This window comes from Pollicipes pollicipes, unplaced genomic scaffold (genome assembly GCF_011947565.3).
Source record: "Pollicipes pollicipes isolate AB1234 unplaced genomic scaffold, Ppol_2.1 Scaffold_4002;HRSCAF=4701_pilon_pilon_pilon, whole genome shotgun sequence".
NCBI lineage: Eukaryota > Metazoa > Arthropoda > Thecostraca > Pollicipedomorpha > Pollicipedidae > Pollicipes > Pollicipes pollicipes.
Genome location: NW_023596420.1, coordinates 10,539,009 through 10,564,682, shown reverse-complemented (window position 1 = coordinate 10,564,682; position 25,674 = coordinate 10,539,009). Strand labels below are relative to the sequence as shown.

The window sequence follows — 25,674 nt, the reverse complement described above, 5'->3', positions numbered from 1 at the left end:
CTACATATACTGATAAATGACTTCATCTACATCAACAACCAAACACCCACACGCACACACCATCATGGAGGAAGTGTCACCTGCTCAGTAATGAGCCTGGCCCTCCGCACATCACTCATCACATCACACTTCACACGCGACGCGCGACCAGATCCGTTTGTTAGCGGCCATTATCCAATCCACTGTAAATTTAGGGGTCTCATCAAGACAGTGGCTTTCCCTTTCCTCCCCGGATGGAACCTCCGCAGAGCGCACTGGACGTCACACCAAAATCATAGAAAAGAGGCACACACAACAGACTTGAGCCTCATACAACCAACTTTCTTAGCGGTCTCTTAGCCTTAGCGCATCATTCCTTCCACACGCTCGTCGTCGCCCCGGGCGCAAGCATGCGACCTGGCAGAAAAATAAGTGTCAGCGTGCAGTGGCACTGCGACACCAGACCACGCAAGCTTTTGGACGTTGCATTTGCATAACCGATGGAGAGGAGGCTCGTTGGGCAAGGTGCCAACGTAACGCAATAATCCAACAAGTCAGAAATAAAGGCTAGTTGGCATAAATTAACAAATGCTTTCAACGAATTTAACCCAATCTCTAACAACAATATGGTCGTTTATATTTTGATTCACAAATAATCGCTAAACACTATTCACAGCCACACATTTCATAGTTCACAATCAGCACCATGAGGTGCCTCTTGAGATTATCACGCAATTTAAAACTCACTACTCCCGCGTAGCATCGGTAGAGCAATGCCCGTAGAAGTTCACTACACGTTCAACGCCACTCTTTACGCACTCGACTTCACCTCAAACAACACTGAAGCATTTAACACGCCCTATGCTCCACACGAACTGAGACTGGCCCTCAGCAAGTGTAGGAACACTTCGGTGGCCCCAGATCAGCTAGTGTCCCCGTTTTTTTTCCAAAATCTCGCCATATCTGAGCTCGTAAGTCTCCTCTCTGCTTACAACGATACTTCGAAACGATCATGTCTGCAACGATTATCGATCGTTTTAGGCATGGTGGAAGCGATTTAGCGGATGCCGTCGCAAAACGATCACTTGTTACCCACTCGCAATCATGGGACAAGACACGTTTTCGGTTTCCTCTTCGGATTTCACCCAACACAAAGCTAGAAAAGTACGCATAGAGGCTGCGAGGTTGACCTTGCACAAGTGCAAACGTGCAGGTTTTCCTCTTTGCCAAAGGTTTTAGACGCACACTTCGGCCAAAACGTGCTGTTTTTCCCATTTGCTTAGGAATCTGGCATTTTCTGGTTAGAACTTTCCCAGATTAATACAACACATCACATGGTAAGGCCACGCCGGGCCGCTGAGCCGGCTCCTTGGTTGCAGCCCGGACCGCAAAGCCAGGAACACCATTTTGTGGCGGTTACGTCGGCCTGATCAACCAGCTGAGCCAGAGGAGAAACCGGTTGCAGCAATGAAGCGATCCTGCCTTCCGCGGTGTACTGTCCTGTTATCAGTTTACATGCACCCGTTTGTGCTGAATAGAATAGTGTGTAGGCCCGCCATGTTTTATTTGCTTGCCTTTTCGTACGGACAAAATTAGCCGTTTAATGCACCGTAGCTCATCCAATCCCTTGCTTCGCGCCGGGTAGCACAAGCCGGCTTAACGTAGCTCTTTGCCTGGCCGTCAGCCAGATGCAAATGCTCCGCACAAATGCCCTCGGCTGTGGCTTTAGGCCGCCGGGACAAAACAAAGTAGTAAGACGTCTAGTGAAGCATTCAGTCATCTCAAGTTGATGAAGCGCCTTTGCCTTAGCTCATGTTCAGCGCACTATATCTGTAATTCTTTTTTTAAAGCTGCCACCTATTTTAAATCGCAGGCCTTCGTCTCCTGCTCTTGTGGATGAATCACGAGTTACTCTCCTTGCTTCTTGGTAAAACATTGTTTTGTAACTGCCTGGTCATGGATGTTCATGCCTGTCGATCTTGGCAGAACAATATCCTTTCTTATGCTTGATTGAAAAAGACCACAGTTTCAGCACAAATAAGTTTTTGATGCATTGTTCCAGTTTCCGAGCTTCCGGCAACTTAAGCGTGCTGATTTCCGCGGCAGCAAAAATTATCAACCGCGTCTGAACCTTTTGTGTGTGTGTTTTTGTTTATCTCAGGCTCAAGACACTTTTCTTAAATGTGATTCTCGGTCCTGAACAACGTGTACCTACGCTACAGAAGCGACATACAAAACATGGCACGGCATGTGATAGTTATACGCTGAGCAAATCATCTCGGGGATGAATAGAACCTGCAGAGTGATCGTTAGTACGGCGGAGGTGGCACGGGCTGACAACATGAAACGCGGTGCGCAAGTCTGGTTCGTGATGATGTCCTTAATTTGGCAATTATTTAGCGCAGCCACATCTTTGCATATATGCAAAATTTTGAGCAAGTTTTTTCCGGTGAGATACATTTTGAGGGATGGCTTTTAGAATGGGATCACCGGGAAGAGTTCTAAAAGCTGTTTTTCATGTCGCAGAAGTGCTCATTTAATATGGCTCTTACAACACGCGTTGTTTAACTGGTAAAGGGGATTTTTATCAGGGGCACGCATTTGGCATGCGATCTGACTAATGCCACTGCGCGTGTACACCTGCCCATCGCACCCGTCTGGCAGGCGGGACACGTGCGGTTACCCGCAGCGCACGGGAAGGGTCAACGGCAGATTTGACAAGCCGGTTTTAACGTTCGGCCACTTCTCAACGTGTCTCGAAGGGAGAGGCCTGCCGACCGCATTTTCGAGTTTACTGTTTTAGTTAGGTTGTCGTATGCCAGTGGAGGAGAGATATACGTTTCGTCGTTCTGTGAATGTGGGTTGGTTTCATTATCAGTTATCATACGAGTGTGATGCATCGCTCGTTTGATCATTCGCGGGGTAGATGCATCTTCGGTGAAGACCTTTCCTACCTTCATCATGCCGCGTTCTACTGCTGCACTCTCTAAGCCAGGATGTTTTGCCCGCGCCAGTTGCAAGTGCAGCACCGAGCGCTCTGTTTAGGGTGTGCAGAGTAATAGTGGAGTGTGACAGGTCCAGCTATGGATTTGTGGTAGAGTTCTGTGGTTCATTTAACCAAACTTTGTACGGCTAGAGGGGTGTCTCGGGAGGCGATGGCTCCACTGGTATCTGACCACTAAATTGGGAACCTAAGCCCTGGGTGGAAGGACTTGACAAAATCAAAGTAGGCGTGTAGGGCTCAAGGTCCATGCGCCCACACACCTAGAATGTCATTCAAGTATCTCACATAAGGCGCTGGTTGTAGAGCCTGTTTGTGTGGAGCGCGGAACAGCGATTCGATTGCATTCATAACAATGATGGCGAGTGGTTGGACTCCTCTACTGCCCATGGCTATCCCGGCCATTTGTTTACAGTACTTTTGTCTAAATCTGACGGTAAATTTTTAGGACATGGACAACAGGGTGCTGACGTCATCGATCGTTAGGCCAAGCGTCTGAACGCTATCAGCATGCTTCTGGAAGACTTTCATGTATGACCCGATGGCCTCACCGACAGGTACATCTTCATAAAGATTTGCGACGTCCGTGCTGAAAGCAATAAATTGCGGTGAAAACGTGCGCTGGTACATGAGGCCCCACCTACCTTATCGTTCGCTCAAAGATCCATGTCAGTTTATGAAGAGGATCCCCACATGCTGAGACTATGGGGCGATGAGAGGTTGCTGGCTTGTGGTTCTTCGGGAGATCTATGTATGTATGTATGTATGTATGTATGTATGTATGTATGTATGTATGTATGTATGTATGTATGTATGTATGTATGTATGTATGTATGTATGCATCATATTCACAGGGCCATCCACAATGGAGCGTGGCTATCACAGCCCCGTGTCAAAAGTACAGGGGATAAGGGAATGCGGGCAAAAGGAACAAAAAACGCTTGTAGCATACAAGCATCCATCCACCGACACCAACAGCGCTACCATTCAGACAGGTGCGCACTCACCGCGCGTATTAAAAGCTGCGTGTTAGTTGTGTGATGTCGGCTGGCAGTGCGTTAAACAATGCTGGCGTGTGGTAACTAAAACGTCTCCTACCCGCCCCGGTTCTCGGTCTAGGGAGGTGTAGCAGTCTGTCCTGCCGAGCGGGTCGGGCACGACTGTCGCGGTTTGACACAAACGTAGCCCTCAGCACATCAAGCTCGCCGTGCAGCATTACCTCATGAGGCAGTGTGACAGGCAACATCCGCTGAGATGTCTCACGTAGGTCACGCGCTGGGTCGAATCTACGTCGGCCAAAACTCCCTCTGGCAGCAAAGTTTAGGACTTTTTGGATTCCATCAAAGTTTTTTTTCTGCGTGCTATCATTACAAACCGTGAGACAATATCTGACCTGCGTGAGCACCGACGCCGTCACCAGAGCTTTGATGACACCATCTGGAAGGCAGCGCCGCACATGGGGCAGGCCTGTCAGCATGCCTTACGTCAGCGGCTGAGGTCGGATACGTGTGAGTCCCAGGACAGGGCGCCGTCAAAGACGACACCTAGGTTTCTCACTTCCACGCACGGTCGCAGCGCAGCGCCACGAAAAGATACGGTGAAGTCCGGACGAGTGCGCAGATTTTGACGACTGCCGAAAGTGATGAGTTGCATTTTGGTTGCGTTCTCTTTAAGGGTATACGAACGGAACTAGCAGCAGAATGACACAAGCGATACATTCATGCGGGGTAAGCCCCTCCCCCTTAATGTCGTCTTTCGGACCGCTCACTAAAACCTGGGCGTCATCTGCATATTGAAAACGTATGTCATTTGTGTGTGCAGGTCATTTAAGACAACTGTGAAAGGAAGTGGGCTTGATGCTGAATCTTGGAAAACACTCTAGTTGTTGACAAACGGTCGTGATATCACACCGTGTTCGGATCCATCATTCAGACACACACTCTGGGTGTGCCCCCGAAGAAAGGCGGCAAACCAGGAAGTCTCAATACCGTGCATCCGCGGCTTCTGAATCCAAAATTTTGTGATCAGTAACGTCGAAACATGTACTTACATCAATTAGGCACAGCAGTGAGACATCCCTCCATCGGCGGCGCCAAAAATGTGTTCGGAGACAGACACTAACGCGGCTTCCGTCGAGTGACGAGGACGGAAGCCGTGGTGGGGGATGCAAGGAGATGGTTGTCGGGTAGGTAGTGGTAAAGCTGCCGTTGGACTGTGCGCTCCACCACTTTGGTGATGACAGGAACGAGGGACGTCGGACGGAAATTGGATGGGTAGATGGGTTACCGGTCTTGACAATGGGATGGACCAGGGAATGTTTCCAAGCTCGGGGAATATTTGAGTGGGCAAGGCAGGAGTTGACAGTGTGAAGGATTGCGTCGCCCATAGCTGGGAAAGCGACCTTCAGCATGCGGACACACAGGCCATCTGAACCACAGGCTGCTGAGTTTCGTATGCCGAAGACCGTGCGTCCGGGCATCTCCAGAGTAGCAGGCGGAACCACAGACGCACAGGCCCCGACTCGAGGGAGACGCGTCGCTAAATCAGGGACTGGTCCTTGTGCCTCTATTTCGGCGGCGACATTAGGGCCAACTGAAACAAAAAAAAAACTCCTTCAGCTGATCACCTGTCGCGTCTGGTTGGATCGACTGTCCATCCCTCTTCTCAGCTACCGCTGTCCGCATGTACTGCCACGCTTTACCTGGACCCTGCTCGTTGACCATCTTCTGAATCTCACTACGCCGATCGCTGCAGACGGCGGATCGAATGGCCCGGTTCAGCTTACGTTGTTCACACGGGTCCCTTCCTGAACGCGCCAAAGCGACGTGGCGGCGCGCCAGGAGACCACGAGTGGTGGCGGAGACGGGAGGGGCAGTGGGGTTACGATTTGTTAGTTTCTTGATCGTGGCGCGTGCGCCAACAATAGGTAAAAAAACGTGTCAAAAATGCGGTCCGCTGATCACAGACGGCCGGGGTAGAGAAAAATCCCCCCCCCCCCTCCCAATCAACACAACGGGCAACGTTAAAAGCTGCGGTGCCAACGCTTCTCAGGCAGCGGAATGAAATAACCGTAGGCTTAATTTGAGGTTCCGGAACATTTACTAGCACACTGATAAATTCATGAGGGCTAAAATAACAGAAGTTAGCACTGCACTTACGTAACATTTCACGTTCACGGTTTTCAGCAAGGCACACACGGAAAAGGGAACCAATGAAGAAAGTCGGTGCGGCCGCAAGCTGGTCAAGAGAGTAATCTGTCAAGAATTAAAAAAACCGCCGGCGGGCAGGATCACTGTGGTCCTTCCGCAAATTACAGTCCAGATCACTGCAGGTGACGAGCGGGACTCCCATGTGGTCAATCAGCACGCACTGCAACTGGTTCTCCAGGTCCGTGAAGTCTTCTTGTAGGGCAGCTACCGCGCGCCGGGGCGGACGGTACAGCGGGCAGATGAGGAGCTGAGGTCCTCGCCCGAGCTTCAACACCGCCCGCTGTAACTCCAGCTGCCTGCCCTCGATCTGAGACGTCGGCGGACGCAGTGAAGTCGACTTGGTGCTGGTTTTAGCGATGACGGCGGCGTCATCGCAGCCTCGCCTGCCGGGGCGGTCAACTCGGCTGATACCCGGCGCTCACCACTCGTCCGTTGGGCGCGGCGGGTCCCAGCCGCGTTTCAAATACCAGAACGACGTCCTAGTTTTGACGTTTGAGTGCGATGGTGAGCGCCAAAAGCTTGGGCTTTAAGTTTTGGATGTTTAGAGCTCCGATGTGTAGGCCGGCGTCGGTCGCCTTTCGTCTACCACTGCGTCCCCCCCGCGCGCGGGGGACGTACGGAGGGGACGCCTGGGACTGCCGGCTCCCGCCGCACAGCCGCCATGACCCGAAGAGTTCACCGACTGGGAGAGGGAGCGGCTGGCTCCCCGAACCGGCAGGCGCGCCGCGCAGCGCCCGAGGCGCTGTGACGTCACGGGTCAAGGCCGGCGGAGCGCGGTCCGATGGCGCGGTCGAGCCACGGGGTCGGACCGCACGTCGGTTGGTGACGGCACGCGGCAGGCACTGATCAGATTCTTGCTCTATTTGCGTGCGGTGGAGCTGACTGCGCGAGGGGTGCAGACAAGCCCCAGTACATGGACGACGGGCAGCAAAGTCAGGAAACGGGTCAAGTCTCAATACATGCGGGGTGTGGGTGGGCACATCACACGTTCACGTGGCAGTGCAAGCATCACGTCCGTAACGGGCGTCACCACCTGGACGTCAGGATCTTGTAGAGAAGTACGCTGGTAGCTGGAGGCAAACCGAACACACCCAAGCACCCTTCTTCGTACTTCGTGCGCACATACACTTGCACCAAGGAAAATGTATGTGGGGGAGCCAGGGAGAGCGAGTAGCGCTGGCGTCCGTGCGTGGTGGTGCGCCTAGCTGAACTAACAGACCACATAGCTCAGGAGCTCGGGATCAGTTACGTATACGTATGATGCTCTTCAGAAGTTTATCATCTGCCTTACCATTCAACGTTAATTTCATGGGACACTTAGGGTAATTTTCTACTTTGGGTGGAGGTTTTTTGACGTTTTCGTAGTCTGAGACAATTCGGTGGGCTTTTCAATGAACGTCGACCTGGGAACGACCAATAGTCTTTGCAATTATTGGAAAGTTATGCATGTAAGGGTCGGGCGCTGCTGTTGGCGTGACCTCTTGTTTCCCTTGTTTGGTTTTGTCTCCCACTTTTGTGGTTCTTACATGCTGTTATAGCATTATTAAGACTCCTTGCCTGTTGGTTCACATGTTGGGAAGCAGATGGCGCCATGCGTGTGTTTGTATCACGAAGCCGATGTGTGAGCGGTACCTGTGGATTGCATATATTTGAGGTAATCCCAATGGGTTTTGTTGAGTGTTTCTGATGTAGTTACTGGCGCAGCTGGAGGCTGTCACTTTTTAGAATTTGTGCGCAACTTCCGACGGAGCGCGAATGACCACATCGAAAGCCTAGCTCGGCATCACCGTCACCTGCGTGGTGACCGCGCGGGAGACACCAAGATTGGGACTCCGTTCCAGGATGTTTGAGAGCGCCAACGGCGGAGCTTGCTCCTAAGGTTAGAGAGGCAGGACTGCAAACTACTGGTATTGTTCTCGTTGCCACCAGTGGTGTGTGGTGGGTCAATGCTCAACATCCTGGTGTCGGGATCCGTTTCAGTTTTTTCAGTTTTTATGTGCAATCTTCACCTGTAATCTTCACACTTCACAAGACGCTATGAATGAACGCCCGGCGCTGGTAAGACAGCTGTATAGGGAAGCCGGGGCCGGCCGGATCCCGAGATTTGAAAAGCTCGGTTCCAGATCGGTCAATACTGTATAGGGAAGCCAGCGGCCGGCCGGAGCGCGAGACATGAGAGGCTCGGTTCCAGACCGGTCAATTCTTTGCTGGAGGAATGATAGTTACGAAAACCAGAAAATTATGACGAATATTAGTTACGGCGGTAATCGGAGGGCACGTTGGTGCTGTGGTTAAACGTATAACGCTGAGATGGGCGATGCTCGAGGCACCCCAATTCCAAGCTTATGAACATGTTTTGAACGGCATCGAGGCGATTAATGTGGAGCTTCACTGACACCCCACATGCTCTAATCTAGGATTGATAGAATAGGCGATTTGTAAAGATGGTGTGGGGAAAGGTGCTCGTCTCCGTAATCCCAGTCTGCGACGCATGGAAAAAGGATCATCTTACGGCATTTTAACGGACGTTTTCAACACGTTTTCGAATGGACGAGCTATGGCCCAGAGCAGCACAAAGAGACTTAAAGGGCGAGATGAAAGAAATTTCGCAATAATCGAAGCAAAGATGAAATACTGTCCCGTTATCGCCTATTAAAGAGCAGACAATCTGATCCCACCATGATGAAATCACCGCTTTACATATTCTGCTCAGCGCGCCTTGCAGGCGTAGAAGCGATCATTAATGTCGCCAGAGCATCAGATGGCACTGCCAGCAGCAAATCATGGAGACGAGACGAAATGGCCGGGGAGGGCGTCCAGGACATCCATGACGGAGTTCAATAAAGCTGGTTTGATACAGGTTCTCTGGGGAGACCATCTGGAAGGTTGTGGGCGTCGTAAACGATATATTCGCATCGAACTTTAACGTTGTCGTGTTTCTAATAACAACCAGACGGGGTCACACGCGTTGAAATCACCGGGGAGAACGCGTATATTTTGACAATGTAAACCGTGAAGGCCAACACGTCGCGTGAACTCGGTGTTATCACTATTGGCAAGAATGTTGCTTTGGCACACATCTTTGTTCCGGCCACTGGGACATGCAAAAAGACATAAGACTGTCTGCAGAGTGATGGTCAGAAATAATAGGTGTGGTCATTTGAAACGAAAAGCGCAATTACTGCATGGCGACAGTTACCTACTGTGCTGTCAAAACGACGAAATAAGTGGTCATGTATTTAAATTTGCTGTTTGTGTGTTATCATTGTATTGTTGTTGTGTGTATGTATGTTTGTGTTTGTGTCTATTAACAGGCTACCAATAGGTGTTGTACCTAAATGCGGATAAAGCCAGTCAAACTAGACGCCTTATCATTTAAGGCACACGTCCGTTCTCACAGCACACAAGCCCCCATACCAGCAATAAACTAGTCGGTCCGATTCGCAGGCGAACATGCTCAGACGGCGCAAAACGGCACAGCTACGCATGCATCAGATCTCTGTGGACGAGCGGTCGTGGCCATCTGTAGAGGACGCCATCCAGCCGTGGGGAGGGCCCGCCCGCTCTAGGCTCGAGCGGCCAGGCTTGTCATCGGGCGCCGCATAGCCCGACGGTTGAGAGACCGGTCACCCTGGGTGCCGGCGGCTAGAGCGGGCGGTGAGCGTGAGGCAGCTGACGGGCCGTTAGCTCCGGCCCCTTGAGGGTCGGTCCATGGCTCTGTTCGAATCGGATGCTCGGGAGCAGTCGAAGTTGGAGAGGATGTAGAAGGCTGAGTGTTGCAGAGAAGCTTTAGAGATGCCAGCTCTAGAATGAAATCGGCTTGCTTGACAAGGGATGCTGTTTTGACCCGAGCAGCCTGCGCGAAAGCTTTATTAGAGGAGAATGCAGATGACTGAAACAGACGGCTTGCTTCCGGGTATGAAACACATGTGGTAGCCTTGACTTTGCGCATTTCTTAGACTGCTAGCACCGACTGCTGGCGAGGGACAGGGAACCCTCTTGACATATGGTACACCAGGCGTCCGGGCGGCGGTCGCGGCAGCCGTGTCCGAATCTCTGATAGTGGAAACAGGATATGAAGACTGGCATCGCAAACTGCAGACAGCCAGCTAAAAGATAGGAGGCAGACGGGAGTGGCTGGATGTCAGAACCAGCAGGCTTGTGTCACGCCCCTCGCCGTCCTCAGGCTGGATGTCAGAACCAGCAGGCTTGTGTTATGCCGCTCGCCGTCCTTGAAGCAGGTCAGGCGACGGGCGTGACGCGCTCACTCTGACAGCAGCTCCGACGGAATTGCGCCCTCTAATCTGAGGTGGGGTTCTGAAGCGAAGATGTCTCCTTGGCCGGTGGTGTCGGACGTTATGAACTTTTCCGTCACGCGCTGTTTGCAAAGTGCAGTTTAAAGGGAAGCTGTTGTCTGAGCAAGGGTGAAGGTCTTGACGACCAGGGATCCGTCAGGAGGCGTTTGAGTTTTTCGATTGGTTAAATCGCAGACATAAATGGCTTGAATCTTGTAGCCATATTCCAGGACAAAATACTTTTTTCAGAGGGCCACATTTTCACCATGTGCGATCCGAGCGGGTTCAGATGGGCGAGTGGTGTCCACGGTGGGCTACCAGCAAAGGATGAAAGCGGGCTGGTGTTAGGAGCAGATGTTTCAGGCGCGCGGCTGTCGGCAACGGACGGTCCAGCTGTGAGGGTCTCGGTGCTGGTGGCATCGGAGGGCCATGCGTGGTCAGACAGGCGCCAGGAAGACCAGGACTCAAGTGAGGCGGGTGCAACAGCCAGCAGCACTTCCAAGGGGTGCAATAGCCAGCAGGACTTTCAGGAGACCGCAGTCGCTCGCTGGGGGCAAAGCTGGGCGAAGGGGAAGCAAAGTGCCCCGACAGCAACATCCAACAAGACAAAACCGTCGAACGGACACGTCATCGGCACGCTACCATCGCCCCCCACCCCCCCCCCCCCCCCCCGACAGGAGCGAAGTAGACCTCCATCAGAGTCTGAGCTTGCATTTCTGTCCTCCGCTTCCTCGCTTCCTCTCCCCGGGAAGCGTACGGTGGGGAAGCCAGCCGCGAGAATCAGCCGAAACAAAATCCGGAAAGTGAACGACGCCGAGAAACACAGCAAACAGACTTCCTTGGTCCGACCCGGCTGCGACAAGGGAGAGGCCCTCGCGAGAAACGCGTGGAAAGACTGTGTCACTAGTAACAGCGAGTGCTGGCAAGTGCAGATTAAGGAACGCCGATTGTGCGGATTCAGTTTAGTTTCGGTTTCGGTTTCGGTTTCGGTTTCGGTTTTGGTTTTGGTTTCGGTTATAGCCCACTGGCCGTTGCGGGCTAGTGGGAAGGAATGGGACTAGAGGGATGGGCAGGTAGTAGAGAAATAGGGCGTCAATCGTAGGATACCTCTACTACCAGACGTGACCCCACACAAATGCTCTTATTTCTGGTTTCGGGCGGAGCCCCCTCCGGGACGGCCGTTGGCCCGGCTCGTGGCTGACGGACGCGATGCGCGCCGCTGAGACCTGGCGCTGCGAGGGTTCTGGTGCAAGCGGCGGCTGATTCTGTCGCAAACATATAGCTTTCAAACGGCATAAGTCAAATATGACGGATACGTGGAAAGAAGGACAATCGACAAGTGCCCGTCACGAACCCCTCCTCTATAAACCAGCGGACCAGACCAGTCCAAATAGTACACATACTGACATCTAGTGTATAACTGTGTAAACTTAGCTACGCTCGGCGGCCGTGGTGGAAATGCTATTTTCGCGCAGAGCTTTCGGGGTATAGACACGTCATAGACTTAAAAATTGAATATTAACCTAGCTCGTCGATAATTCTGCTACATATCTGGCGGTCGAACAGGAACGAAAGCCTACGGGCGTCCATGAGGTACATTACCTACTCAGCAGAGGCTGCCGGGCTCGGGCGGCAAAAGTTAGGTGTGTCTCCTGCGAGTACGGCGGCCTCTCAGAAGTTAGTATGATGCTGTGTGATCGGGGCGCATAGCTGCTCATCGCTTAGCACAACGTTCGGGCCGCCATAGCCGCACCTCTGGAGGGTCGCGCGGCAGACTGCTCTTGGTGGCGTGATGACTTCCAGCTGTGCTCGTTTTTCGATTGTTAGTGTTGTGTGACCAAACACATAACCGCCCGGTAGCGTAGAAATGGCTCCCGCGTTTTTTCTTGCCTCGCAATCCTTACCGAGTTCCACCAAACTTGTGTTGCCAGTTAACTGACCGGTTCGGCACATTCTAGAGTGGAAAAATGATCCATGTATGATGGTTCGATAGCGTCAGTCCCAGAACCATAGCTGATCATAGCTGGCATTCATTTAAACCGTTTAATTCATGGGGCTAAGGCAATCCAAAACTAACGCCAATTTGCTGGTAGGTCCAAAGTCAGCCACGCAAGCAGTTGATGTCATTTGTGAGAGGCTGATGTCAACACGTGAGGAGGAAGTGTGTGGCGTGATCATGTCAGCTGAAGCTGCAGCTTCTGCGGCCGCGTTGTTGGTATGTTTGTCTTTTGCGGCTGTTTTTATCTCTGCATACAGCTCAGTTCTTTCCTTCCTTACTTTGGATTTTAACATCATGACTCGATTTGTTTGACTGTGTGCCACAAACGATCACTGACACCGAAAAGTCACACCAGGTCACCGACATGCGGTATGTGAAGTTACGTTTAAACTTTCGAACGAAAGTAGTTTGGACCACCGATTTGGTATTCCAAACCAATGACTACGATAGGCTGTTGAAACGCTGATGGTAAAAAACCACATACAATGAGCCAACCTTACGTTGACCTGACTCGACCTTGCCTTCTCCTGACCTTGATCCTCAACTATTTTTGGCATTACGGCATGGTTCCGCTTCGCGAGAAAATGTCCATTTTTTATTCCGGTGGCAAAGGAATGCAGCGATTACCATGGGCACAAGAGAGCTCTGAAACCATCTATTGCGATATTTGTGCGACAGTTTGCGTTTGCGTGATCTGTGACATCAGTGATCTGTGACAGTTTGCGTGATCTGTGACATCATCCGCAACAGGAAAGATATTAGTAGCTAACATTTAAATAAAATATGTTAAAGATGCCACGATTTCTCGGTTAAAATGACCAGTCTTACCGATCTCAGCCCAATTTTGTGTTGCGATCATTGGATCTATGGCTATGTGCATGCACAGGTAGCGCAGGTAGGGGGGAGCACAGGAGGCACGCGCCTCCCCCCCCCCCCCCACCCGTCGAGTTTCGAGGGACCATTCGGGCCCCTCGAAACCTGCGATTAACGGCCCGAGTTGGGAGCTCGAAGGGCACGAAAAGCCAGCCAGAGGTCCCATTCAGGGGCCTCGGCCGGCACAACCGGGCACTTCATTGCCAGCCAGAGGGCTCTGCACGCTGATCAGGGATCCACTGAGTCGATAATGGCCTGTGCTTTCGGTCAGATACCACCAGTAACGCACAGTCGGCTCCGTGGCGGCATGGGCCTGAGGGCCCATTTCACAACAGGGACAAAGCCAGAGCTAGCGATTTACATTCCTCGGGGCCCCACAGCGCCTTAACAGGGGCCCTGTGTTCTCCAGGGGCCTCGGGTCGGCCAGAAGCAGTGTTTGAGGAGGTCCGAAGAGCCTAGGGGGCCCATGGGTCGACGATCAAGTGCCCGGTTGGAGGGTCTAAGGGCATAAAGGGCTGGTCGCAGTCTTATTCAGTGGCCTGACCTGGGAAAACTGACCTCAAATAACGATCAGAGGCCTCTTTGCGTCGATCGGAGACCACCTGAGTCGACATGGGCCCACATGTCGGTCAGGTGCCACCGTGCCACCGTAGTTGGCCCCGTATCGGTATGGACCTGAGGACCTTCTTCCCAATCAGCTATAGAGCCAGGGCTAGTGATTTGCATTGATCAGGGCCTTGTATCTGGCAGGGGCCCACAGCACCTAGCAGAGGGCCCTGTGCTTGTAAGGGCTCCGAGCCGACCAAGGGAAAGTGTTCGATAAGGCCCGAAGAGGGGCCCGGGCGACCCACCGGAACAGACGATCAAAGTTCTGGTTGTACGGCATCACGGCCCAAAGGACTGGCCGTAGGTCACCTAAAGAATTGCGGCCCGTAGGGTCGTGACCTGAAATATCAGTCAGAGGTCTTCTTGCACCGTTTAAGTAACACCTGAGACAATGCAGGTGTCTGAGTCGGCTAGAGACCACGAACACTGAGCAGTCGGCTCCATGTCCGCGCTAGCACCTGATTAGTCTCATGTCCGTCTGAGCACAATGACCTTCGTTAAGTTCGTAAATTCAGATGCGTCGCCATTTTTGTCCACCTGTTGGCCACAGCCTGGTATTAGCCGCGGGGCTACGCCGCGTGCCTTATAGAGACTGCAACGCCTGGCGTCCAATTTTTTTGTTTCTAAGATATGCGAGCGCGCATGTTTAAAACTACGTTGCATATTGTGTACCAATTATCAATTTTGACTAAATGTTGAACATGTCCAGACAAGCATGACTTCGCCATGTTCATACACATTGTTGACCAATTTTTATCTTTAATCTACATTTGCGGAATCATTGCTATCTCTGCACAGCTCAGGTAAAAATTCAGTCAAAATTGTTGCGTTCTATCTACTTAAAAGAGTCCACTGGACCAGTGCAGGATGAACAACACTGGCGATTTATTCATGCAGTGACTGAACGCGTGAATTGCTAGTTTAATTTACCGTAAACTAAGAGCAGAGTTGATCTCACGGTAGTGTTTGGCCTAAATTTCAGTTATAAAAGTTAGAAATACGTTATATATATATATATATATATATATATATATATATATATACATATATATGGAAAATATGTCCGCAAGAACAAATAGGCCATATCCAGCGATTTTTTTCGGGGGAATGCCCTTTTACTATCAGCGGGCCCTTTGTCAACCGTGTGTCCCCCCTGTCGAGGGTCCGGCTGCGTCCCTGACGACAAGATACAGAGAAGCTCGATCCAAACAGAAGAACTATTGCATAGAAAGCCTCGGATAATGTCATGGCGTCCAAACACTAAACAACGCAATTTTACTTGGCGGTTTCCGCCAGGGATGAAAAAAGCCTCTTATTTACCGGATATGATCGGTGACAAAAACGGACGCTTTTGCAAACCAATTGATGACAACTGCAAAAATGCAAATAATTTTTAGTAGAGCAGACCATATTGCGGCTTGCTCTCGCAGTCAAACGAAACTCAAAGCTCAGTATTGGTCTGTGCCCGTTATCACTCGCACCGTGAACATGTGTAGAATACCGGTCAAAACGTTGACGTTTCGTTGTGTGATCGAATTGAGCCATAAGATGCTGCCAATCATAGCAGCTTCAATTAGGATAGTTTTTAGCAGGTGCCAGCAATGCATTACAAGCTTTACTTTGTCAGTGCAGACGTCACAGACCAGCGACGGCACAGTGTCCAGTGGTGACACACTGTTTTTCTAAAGTCCCTCAGATCTGTACTTTTCACAGATTTTTAACAGAGACTCACTTCACAGACTAAACAGCATAAAATACCACATAACTAGGCTTATTACCAGTCGAAGTATGGTGGCTGACCACAGCATCTTGCAACGAACGTGATCAGTTTGCTACACAGCGTTTTAAAGCGTCGTGCCATTTGAGACAAATGGGCTCGAATGCTCGCCACGCGGTGATGCGTTGGATTCAGTGCAAGGCTATGGGCTGCTGTTAACTGTGTTCATGTCGTGAGAAGCTGACTGGCTAGAAGAGCGTAGCTAATCGTCAGCTTTTCAATTTAATAACGTAAAAAATCCCTGCCTATCTAGGAAGATTGTTGTTTGTGGGCACCTGAATTGTAGCTCCAGAGTTTAACGGAGGACGTTGGAGCGACACATGTCAAAGATTCATCCGGGGCGTTCTGCTGCTGAGAGCAACAGCGGCCTTGGCGCATGGGTGTAGAAACAGGGGGGCTAGGGGGTCATGCCCCCCCCCGCCCACTTTTCAAGGTGGGGGGCCGGCAGCGTTAATTGCCCCCCCCCCCCCACACACACACACACTTTTTAGATGAAGGTTGTGTTTAGCTTACTTTTGCACTTCATTAAACATGCGTGCTGATTTACCTAGTTCATCAGCCATCTTCCTGAAAATGCAGCATCTTTTTCGTTTGCTCATTGGCTATCGCTTAGTGTCAGCCGCAGGGCCGACGCCGCGTGGCCCATGGAGACTGCAACGCTCGAGGCTTCCCTTGCCATGACTTGCGAGCGCGCATGATCAAGTCCATAATGTATAGTTTTTTATCAGCAATCAATGCTGACGAAATCTTGAGCATTTTAAGACGAAAATGGATTAGTGATGTACAAGTTTGGGACAATAAGTACAAATTTGGGACTCCATTGCATTCACAATCTACGTTCAGAGTCCTTGAGGTCTCTGAAGAAAGCAAAAAAAACATGGAACTGGAGTACATGTGACAATTACTGGACCATCCGCGGCAATCAGAGATGCTCTTGCGTCAGTGAGGGTTCCTGTGCTGATCCAGGGTCAACTGCGGGGTGAGAAGGCCTCCCGTGTCAGGGAGGGAAACAATATGATGTGATGTATCCTTCTAATGGCCTCCGGATCGACCAGGAGATCCCGCCCCGTGTCGCCAGAATGACAGCCAGAGCACACTTTGCGATGCGATGGAGTGGCCCTTCAGCCCTTCATCGGAAACAGTAATGTGTCCCTGGTTTTCTACTCAAGGGGCCCTTTGCCCGGAAAGAAACAAGGGGTATCATTACTGGTAAGTAGAGTTCTCATTATTGTTGAACAGAGTGGGTCGAAAAATTTTTAAACAAACAAGGTCATCTCAAGTTTGCTTGAGAACGTTCATTTTTCAGAATGGATTGTTGAAAGAATACCTCAAAAGGTTTGAGCATAACCGCCCGGAGCCTCCAGCGCAAGAAAAATAGAGAGTTTGCCTTTACTCTCCTAGTTCCACCATCAGATTTCAGTACCCCTCTGCGGTGTTTTAAGGGCCGATCCGTTATCATCAATCCAAAAATCGCACACATTAAATGTGCACCCAGACTGCCTTCTAAATGTAAGATTTGATGTCCTGAAGCGTTTAAAGGGACGTCTTTCATTTTCTTCCACTCCTTGGCCAGGGTTCAGTGTTAGCTGCTGGGCCGACGCTGCACGGCCCATGGAGACTGCAACGTCTGGCAACAAAATTTTCGTTTCTTAGACTTGCGAGTGTGCATGCTCAAAATTACGTCATGCAATTTGTATTACTATTCTATTTAAGTCTCAAAAGGTAATTGTTTCAAAAGCGTCATCACTTTCGTGCCCCGGTGGGCCGCGGCGAAAAGTTATTCGCTAGGGCTAACGCTCCGCGGACTATGGAGACTACAACGCCTGGTGTCGAAGTTCGGGTTGCTAAGATTTGCGAGCGCGCATGTTTAAAAAATCATATTACACAACTTATATCACTAATCGTTTCTGACTGAATGTTAAACGCCTCCACAAAACACGGCTTGGTCATGTTAATACATATTGTGGACCACTCGACCCGCAATTAAATTTTCATTTTCAAATTTTGATATCAAAGATATTGATCTACAATCAACCTTCGCGACATCCTTGATAGTTGTAGAACCCAGATAAGACTTCTGACAAAGCTCCTGAATTCTGTCGGGTTATAAAGAGCCCACTAAGCCAGTGTAAATTAACGGCTCCGGTGGTTTGTTGCATGAGGTTGTTCAACGCCTGATTTCTGCAATTTATTGACTTCAAAAGGCAAACAGAATTGAGCGCACGGCTGCTTCTGGCTTCTGTTTTGGTTGAAAGGTAAAAATAGCGACGAAACGAAAAAATCGTATCCTTTGTTAATAAGTTAGCTATCTCCGGGAATTTTTTGGGTCACCATAGGAGGGGGTTTTGTAAACCCTGTGCCCCCCTTAGCGAAGCTCTATATACGCCCCTGTATACACACAAAAGCAGAGCAATTCGTCTGTGGTGGATGATGGGCAATTGAATGTCCGTTGGGTCAGTCCATACCCAAGGCAGGCAGCTTCCCGGAAGCTTATTCTGGAGTGGTGTGGTGTAAGGGAAGATAATTCGGAAGAAAATATACTGCTACAGGTGTCCAACATGTTTCATGCACCAATTAGTAGCAATGCTGATCCAGTAATATGCAACAAAGCAGTCATACGATCAGTTCGCAATCAATCCTGTGGGAGACAGCCGGGCCTGGGTAGTGGCGCCGACGGCGGACGGAAGCAGGGCTCAGGTAAGGAATATATGGCAGAAAGACCTTTATTCTGTGGTTTGGTTGTTAAAGCAGGATCTCCAATTTTGTGGCTTTTGTCACATGTTTGTTGGCAGTTTCAACACTGTGAGCCATCGATTCACATTCAAAATTTTACCAGCCTATGTCCAGGCCGTATTGTGGCATCTACCCTGTGGAGGCAGATGCCTCCTTAATGACCCAAAATGCCTACCCGCCCGTGGAATTTCGCGTCCCCAGGAAGGAAAATGCTGAAATGGACGAATAATCTTGGGAAGCTGAATGGTCTTATTTCCCTAATGACACAGATGAATCGAATAGGTAAGATTGCGCACCAGTGAGAAACAGCTTTAGATGCATGTCTAGCATAGCAGCGTAACATTTGAATAAAGAAAGATAACAACTTCCATCTCTACCCCCCCCCCCTCGCGGTCATCGAGCTTGCTTTCTAGAAAAAGTCCCTGAAGTGTGTCCTGAGTTTTCTCCCTTCGCCCCCACCCCCCCCCCCCCAACACACACACTTTTTAAAACGTTCCTAGGCCTATGCTTTGAGGTAAGAGACTGAGCATCACTGTTGCAGGCCTCTCACGTTGCCCATCGCACCTCTCCCTTAGCGTGTTGATCGTTGGACAGGCGTGAAATAAAATGTGTTTTTATTATCATCATATTGCATATGAAACTGAATGAAGGTGGTAGAGGTGTTCAAAAATGTTTGCATCTGTTCATGCCAATATTGCATTGGTTCTGCTCTAAATGATTGAGATCATGTTGGAGTGTGAGTTCTTCACCAGGAATGACTATGCGAAGATTGTGAAGGTTGCCTGCGCGCTCAGCTGATTATAAGATGACGTCACAAAACTAGGGGTGGTTGTCAGGTGCTTGTAGAGCCATGTTGTCGGTAAGTTTAGGGCTACAGGGATGCAGTTCTGCAGAGTACGCGGGGTTGAGGGATGGAGGGTGGGAGGCGAGAAAAAATAACTGAATCTGCCTCCAAAATGCACCCAAACCAGTTTTCTTCACAGATTTGACGCACTTTCTTTTCATAGTTGGGAGCGGTGGTGCAGTTTCTCGAAGTGAGTGGGGGGGGGGGGGGGGGGCTAAACCCTGAAGATTACGATTAGTGAAGAATGATGCTTACAAACGATAAATAAAAATAGGAAAGCACATCCATGGTTAGGAGGCATAATACCCTCCCCTATCTGAATAGTAGACTACACGCCTGCAGGCTGTTTATGTTAACTAATGCAATTATCAGATAAAGGCATGCTTAAAGGCACGTCTCCACCATCATTCAGTGTTTGATGGCCCGCAAATGAAACTTGAGTGCTAATAAATGCCCTAAAGTAGATTTTTGATCGTTCTACTGCATTGCATTAAATCTGTCTTTGTTTTGTGGTTCCTGCCTCTAGAGTTATATTACAACGGTTTCTGAAAGATTCAGCGCCAGGTGACAACTTAGACAGTTCTAAATCTCGTCGATGACAGAAAAGGCACTTTTCTCACTTCTGGTTTCCGCTAGCATAAGGCAGCAAAATTCATCCGAGTGCTGTTGGAGCCTGGAGAAAATCGTCAGTGCGTCCTAGTATCAAATAACGCACTGTTTGCTCATAAACTGTGCGCTGTGATAAAACAGCAAAATTCGGAGGGCATTTAAGACGAAAACCTTTTTCAAACGGTGAACAACACGGCGTCTTTTGGTGTCAAAGCGCGCCTAGAATTGCATCATGGTGCCCCGACAGTTGAAATCCTTCGTGCACATAGCCAAGTACGTAATTTAAGAAAATCGGAAACCAAGCTTGAAATCAGGCCTGGATGCCAGCCTTTTCCGAATGAATGCTTGTCCACTATAGTGTGCAGAGATTCACAGTTACCATCGATGCGTCGTTACAGCTATAGTTTGCTTGTAATGGACGTTCAGGGCATGTTTACTGCTTGTTCGCTGGCACAGTCTGCTCCGCGGCCAGGCTAAAGCGACATCACATCCAAGGCCCCTCTTTTTGCGTTTTTTGGCGTCTGTTCGATGCCCGGATTTTGGCGTCTGTTCGGCGCCCGGAAACGGTTTGACGCCATCTAGCACGGCTCTGGATCAAAATGCAAAGTACGTCAACATTCAGCGCCCCCGGGTAATCCAGGATTGCAATTTGTGTACTTAAACAGTGTAGGGAAATGGTGAGAAGTGTTGGTGCCGGAGAGCAACTGGAACGAATGTGTTTTAGTTTGGCGTTGTATGTTGAAATTGGGCTTCTTTCCACAAAAGCTTGCGTGGCGTCCACCACACTCGTTGTGCTGCGCTATCCATCTCTGGTTGACTTTTTTCTAACTCTAAAGTTTGACAACTTTTTCAGAGGCTGATCTTCAATCACCCGAATATATTCAACGCATTGCAGTCACTCCGCTGAGAGAACGGAGTTGCGATCCTTGCTCCATTGTCGGTCCCCGTCGCGCCCGGCTGCCCAGCGATTACCCAGGTACACCAGAAGATTACATGTATATTTACAATACGCTTCAATCACCAGCAGATAAATACGTCGAGACACACACACACACACACACACACAGTGATCACAGATACCTCCCTGCCGACCTCTCCCCAATCGGGGCTGAAAGACGTGAACGCGTCTGGTGAGACACGGACGCGCCCTAGTTGGTCGTCTGGTGGGACGCGGATGCGCCCTAGTTGGTCGGGTACTTGGGGGCAGGCGCCGGGTAGGCGGCGTACTTGGGGGCGGGCTTGGGCTCGTACTTGGGGTACTGGGCCTCGCCCTCGTACTGCACGTCGGCCACGAAGCCGGCGTCACCGTCCGACTTGTAGGTGACGGTCTGAATGCGGCCGTCAGGCAGAGCCACGCGGTAGCTGCCCTCGGTCAGGTACCCGTCACGCGCCTCCTCCTGGCTGAAGTCGGTACCGGTGTACTGATCGGCCACGTCGTACCCGTACTTGTACTTGGGCGGAGTCTGCCGGGGGGGGGGGGGGGCAAAAGCTGGTTAGCTGACTGTGCTGCGGCGTCGGAGACGCATCGTAATACACCATCTTTTCGGGGCTCGTGCCACCATTGACAGGTGATGATGAAAACAGATGCAGTTACAGAACAGATACAATTCAGAAAAATAAATGACAGAAAGTGCGCGATGAATGTCGTGATATACCTTTCACTTTTATTTTGTATTAGACTTAGCATGCTGCCACCACGGGTTTAAGCCAGCTATAAGCCAGTAGAGCCCAGAAATGCAACAGCAAGCATAAAAACAAGCGATGCAAGTAACAATGTTAATTGGCGTTCAGACTTAAAATGTGAATCGAGAAAAAGTTCCCAGGTCTGGAGCGACATTGACGCCAGTGGGATTGCAAAACGCAACTATACACATGATTGAAATAGCTGCGTGCGCTATACATGCAAAAACTTCCAGACCGGAGCAAAATGGAATTGCGTAAGTTATTATGCGAATTTGCGAGGAGCATTATGTGCATAGATAAGAAGGAGTCATAGCCTTATTACTCGGAGAAAACCAGGAGAATGGAGATAAAGATGCATTGATATTTCAACAACGTCCCTTTTTCGAAGCGAATAGCAGAAGCCAATTCACCTCTGCCATTCGTTTCGATAAAGGCGTGTTGCTGAAATATCAACGCATCTATATCTCCATTCTTTTGTTTTTTCCGAGGATTAGGGTTATTAGTACTGCCTCATCAAAACAGAATGAAAGTCGTATACGCGACGCTTACGGGAGGGTACTCTTCGACAGGCTTGTAGGCTGCCGGGTACTTGGGAGCGGGGGCGGGGTACTTGGGGGCGGGGGCGGGGTACTTGGGGGCGGCCGGGGCCGGACCCTCCGCAACCACAGCAGCGACCAGGGCGGCGACGATGAAGATCTGCCAACAGAAGCGACACCGTTACCATAACGACCATCTGGTCGCCCAGGCACGAGCGTAGAACCTTGGCTTCCAGCGACTGGCTCGCTCACAATACACGCGCGCACACACACCGCGCCGGTCGGCCCCACGTCCGGCGCTCGTGGCCTACACTTCTCTTGGATTAGGGCGCATAGCCTACTGGGCTCAAGCGGTGGCCTAGACTGTCTCGAGTTTGCGCTTCACTCTCCGCCACCGCCCGTCGCGTACCTTCATGTTGGTGAGGCTAGATCGACTGATACTCTCACTTGGTTCGGTCCGCTTATATGGGAGCGGCGGCGGGGAAGGCCGCTCTCTCGGCGCTCTCATGTGTGTTGCCCATCCCCTCGCTGCTCGCCGAGGGTCGTCCGCCAGACAGGGTCACCGGAGCCACTGACGACACCCGGCCGGCCAGCCACGGCCGCCGGCGCTGAACAAGACTTCATGCGGTGAGTATATCCATGTGTATGTCACCCATATATAAGACGTATGGAACGAGCAATGGTTTGGGTTGGGTACAGACTTTGGAAAATATGGCTATGGAGGGGCGCAGCCAAAGACAGAAGGGGGAGGCGGGGGCACGCGCTCGCCTTTATGCCCGATATGACTCGTTTTTGCTCCATAGATGGCTTCCGACAGAAAGTTAAAAACTGGCATAATGGTACTCACTTCGCGCCCCCCCCCCTCCCCCTCCCCCCTCAAGAAAATCCTGTCCGCACCACTCCGACTACATGGGTCAGCCGCCTACGGGATGTCAGTGGGATGCTTCAAGAAATCCTGCACAATGTTAGCGTTTAAGCTTCTTTTCTTTCATATTTTATTCATAATTGGTAATATTCACGCTACGCTTACAATATTAAAGAAAATAAGGACGTCTTGGAGCAAGCTTTCGTGAAACCTTGCCATGAGGGTCGCCCATATATTTTACGTCACACGTTGAGTGGAGGGGATTTTGATCTAGCCTAACCGAAGTGTAACAATGGGGAGGGAGTGGACACAGTAATAATGTAGAGGCTGGGACACCGTAACAGTTGGGAGGGGGTTGGACACCGTAACAACGGAGAGGGGTTGACACAGTAACAACAGGGGCTTGGAAGCCGTAACAACGGGGAGGGGGATGGACACCGTAACGACGGGAGGGGGTTGGACACCGTAACAACGAGGAGGGAGTTGGACACCGTCACAACGGGTTGGACATCGTAACAGCGGGGAGGGGGCTGGACACCGTACCATGACGCTCAGGTATAGTTGCAAATCGTGATTAAGTTGTTTAAGCGTTCAAAACATCAAAGCCGTACCGCTGGCTTCCTCTAATGAAAAGCAACACGCCCGTCTTTGTTTTCACCTCCAGCTCAATTATCGGTCAAATGAACATTATGATAATTGGGCCGTTACGCTTAATATACCGTAACGAGGGAGGAAAAGGAACTTCTCGCTCGGCATACGTAGCACATAACCTGCGGGATAGGGGGGCGTGGGTACGAAAATGACAAATGCGTAGCTATAGACCCCCCCCCCAAAAAAAAAATCTGAACCCAACCCCTGGAAAAACGTTAACGGGCGGGTAACGGATGGGTAAAACGGACACCGGGCGGGGAACGGATGGGTAAAGCTGATAAGGGATGCGTTGCGGGTGGGTATGCGCATGAGTAACGTGTGGGATATCTAAACGATATGTTGCGCGTGAAGGCCTGTACGATGAGTCCACTTGCCGTGCCGTGCCGTGTCGTGCCGTCGACGACCACTCCGCGGCCAGCTTCGAACAAAAAATGACGGAGGCCATCCGCCTCACGCATATGCCTTAACCACACACACTTTTCTTACTTTCTTTGCATGGAAGTAGATATTTTTGTTCAACTAACACCCTCTGGTTCCTGTTCATCGATTACATAGCTAAATGACTAGTAAGTAAAACCCGGAATGTCCAGGCCCGTGTCCTCGTCCCATGCGATCATGAAGTTCAAACCTTGCATTTTCTGTTTTGTTCTGTGGGAGTAACCGCTGCACTAGTGTGCAGCTGACCCCTGACCCCCTGAGGTTACCTTGATGCGTGATGGTCGGGGGTCCTCTAGCAAACATGGCCCCTGCAGCACATGCAGAAGCTACAACACACGATAGGGTCGCTGAAAAGATCGCGGAGCCCTGGCAGACAGGGGAGCGGGCGCGTTCGGGTCAAGGGTGCTGATATGTAGGTCGGCAAAGGACGGAACTCCGCAGCAGTCCCCGGCACGTAAGAGGCTCTGAAGACCATCCATCAACCTGGCGCTGTTAACGGCGCCCTGATAATGTCGAAGCACGTCGAAATGGTCACAGAGTCTGCGAGATGGCCGTCGCGGCCTTTAAAATCGCCAACGGCTCTGTGGCGCTGAATCATTTGTATTTTACGCACTCAAAACTACAGTGCCCCATTCATCAAGGCACGTCTGCCACCTGTACGTCATTCAGACAACTACTTGGTCGGTTCACTGCGCGTCAAGTCAAGCGCAGGCACTGGCCCGAAGCTGAGATTTTCACAGAACGCGTCAAAGTGTGGTTCTTGTCGGGTGGTCTTCTTGCGGTTCTCTTAGTAAACCAAAACAAAGATTTCGAGCAGCTAAAATAATCCGGGAATATCACGTATGGTCTGCTTTGTTCCGTTTGCTTATTCGGTACGATGGTAGTGAATTCAGATGGTCGAGAAGCGAACATGAACTATCCGAAACAGTGTGGAATTCCTATCAAATTTAAATTGAGTGCCTCCAAGTACCTTAAAACCATGTCAAAAAGGCTATACGAAACGTTTGAGGTCAGTAACATTGGCTGACTCCAGAAAAAAACTAAGAACGCGGTGGGAAACCACTGATGTGGTCCATTTATACCTATTTCGATCATAGCTTAACTTAACACTTGATACGATGCACGTATATGAAACGCGCATCATAAGAAAGTTAGGTATGAATCGATTATCTTATCGATATTCTGGGTTCAAATGTGCATATACATGTGTGTGTGTGTGTGTGTGTGTGTGTGTGTGTGTGTGTGTGTGTGTGTGTGTGTGTGTGTGTGTGTGTGTGTGTGTGTGTGTGTGTGTGGGTGGGTGGGTGGGTGGGTGTGGTCGTGGGTGTGGGTGGGTGGGTGTGGGTGGGCGTGAGTGTGGGTGTGGGTGGGTGTGGATGTATATGCGTGTGTGTGGGGGTGGGGGGTGTGGGTAGGTGTGTTTGCATATGCATATATATATATATATATATATATATATATATATATATATATATGTATATATATATATATATATATATATATATATACTTGTGTGTTTGTGTATGGAAGTCAACTCATTAATAAATATTTAGCAGTCTTTCTCTCGCATGTCTTT

General features: G+C 50.4%; 1 protein-coding gene across 1 annotated transcript; it reads right to left on the bottom strand.

The window, feature by feature from the left end:
- Positions 1-20,870: 20,870 nt before the first annotated feature.
- On the bottom strand, positions 20,871-24,401 carry LOC119093542 (cuticle protein 7). Its single transcript, XM_037216502.1, has 3 exons — positions 24,365-24,401; positions 22,158-22,222; positions 20,871-21,388 (listed from the first exon to the last, which is right to left on the bottom strand). The coding sequence occupies exons 1-3, from the start codon at positions 24,399-24,401 to the stop codon at positions 21,107-21,109; spliced, it is 384 nt and encodes a 127-aa protein (XP_037072397.1). The 3' UTR covers positions 20,871-21,106.
- Between the last annotated feature and the right edge of the window lie 1,273 nt (positions 24,402-25,674).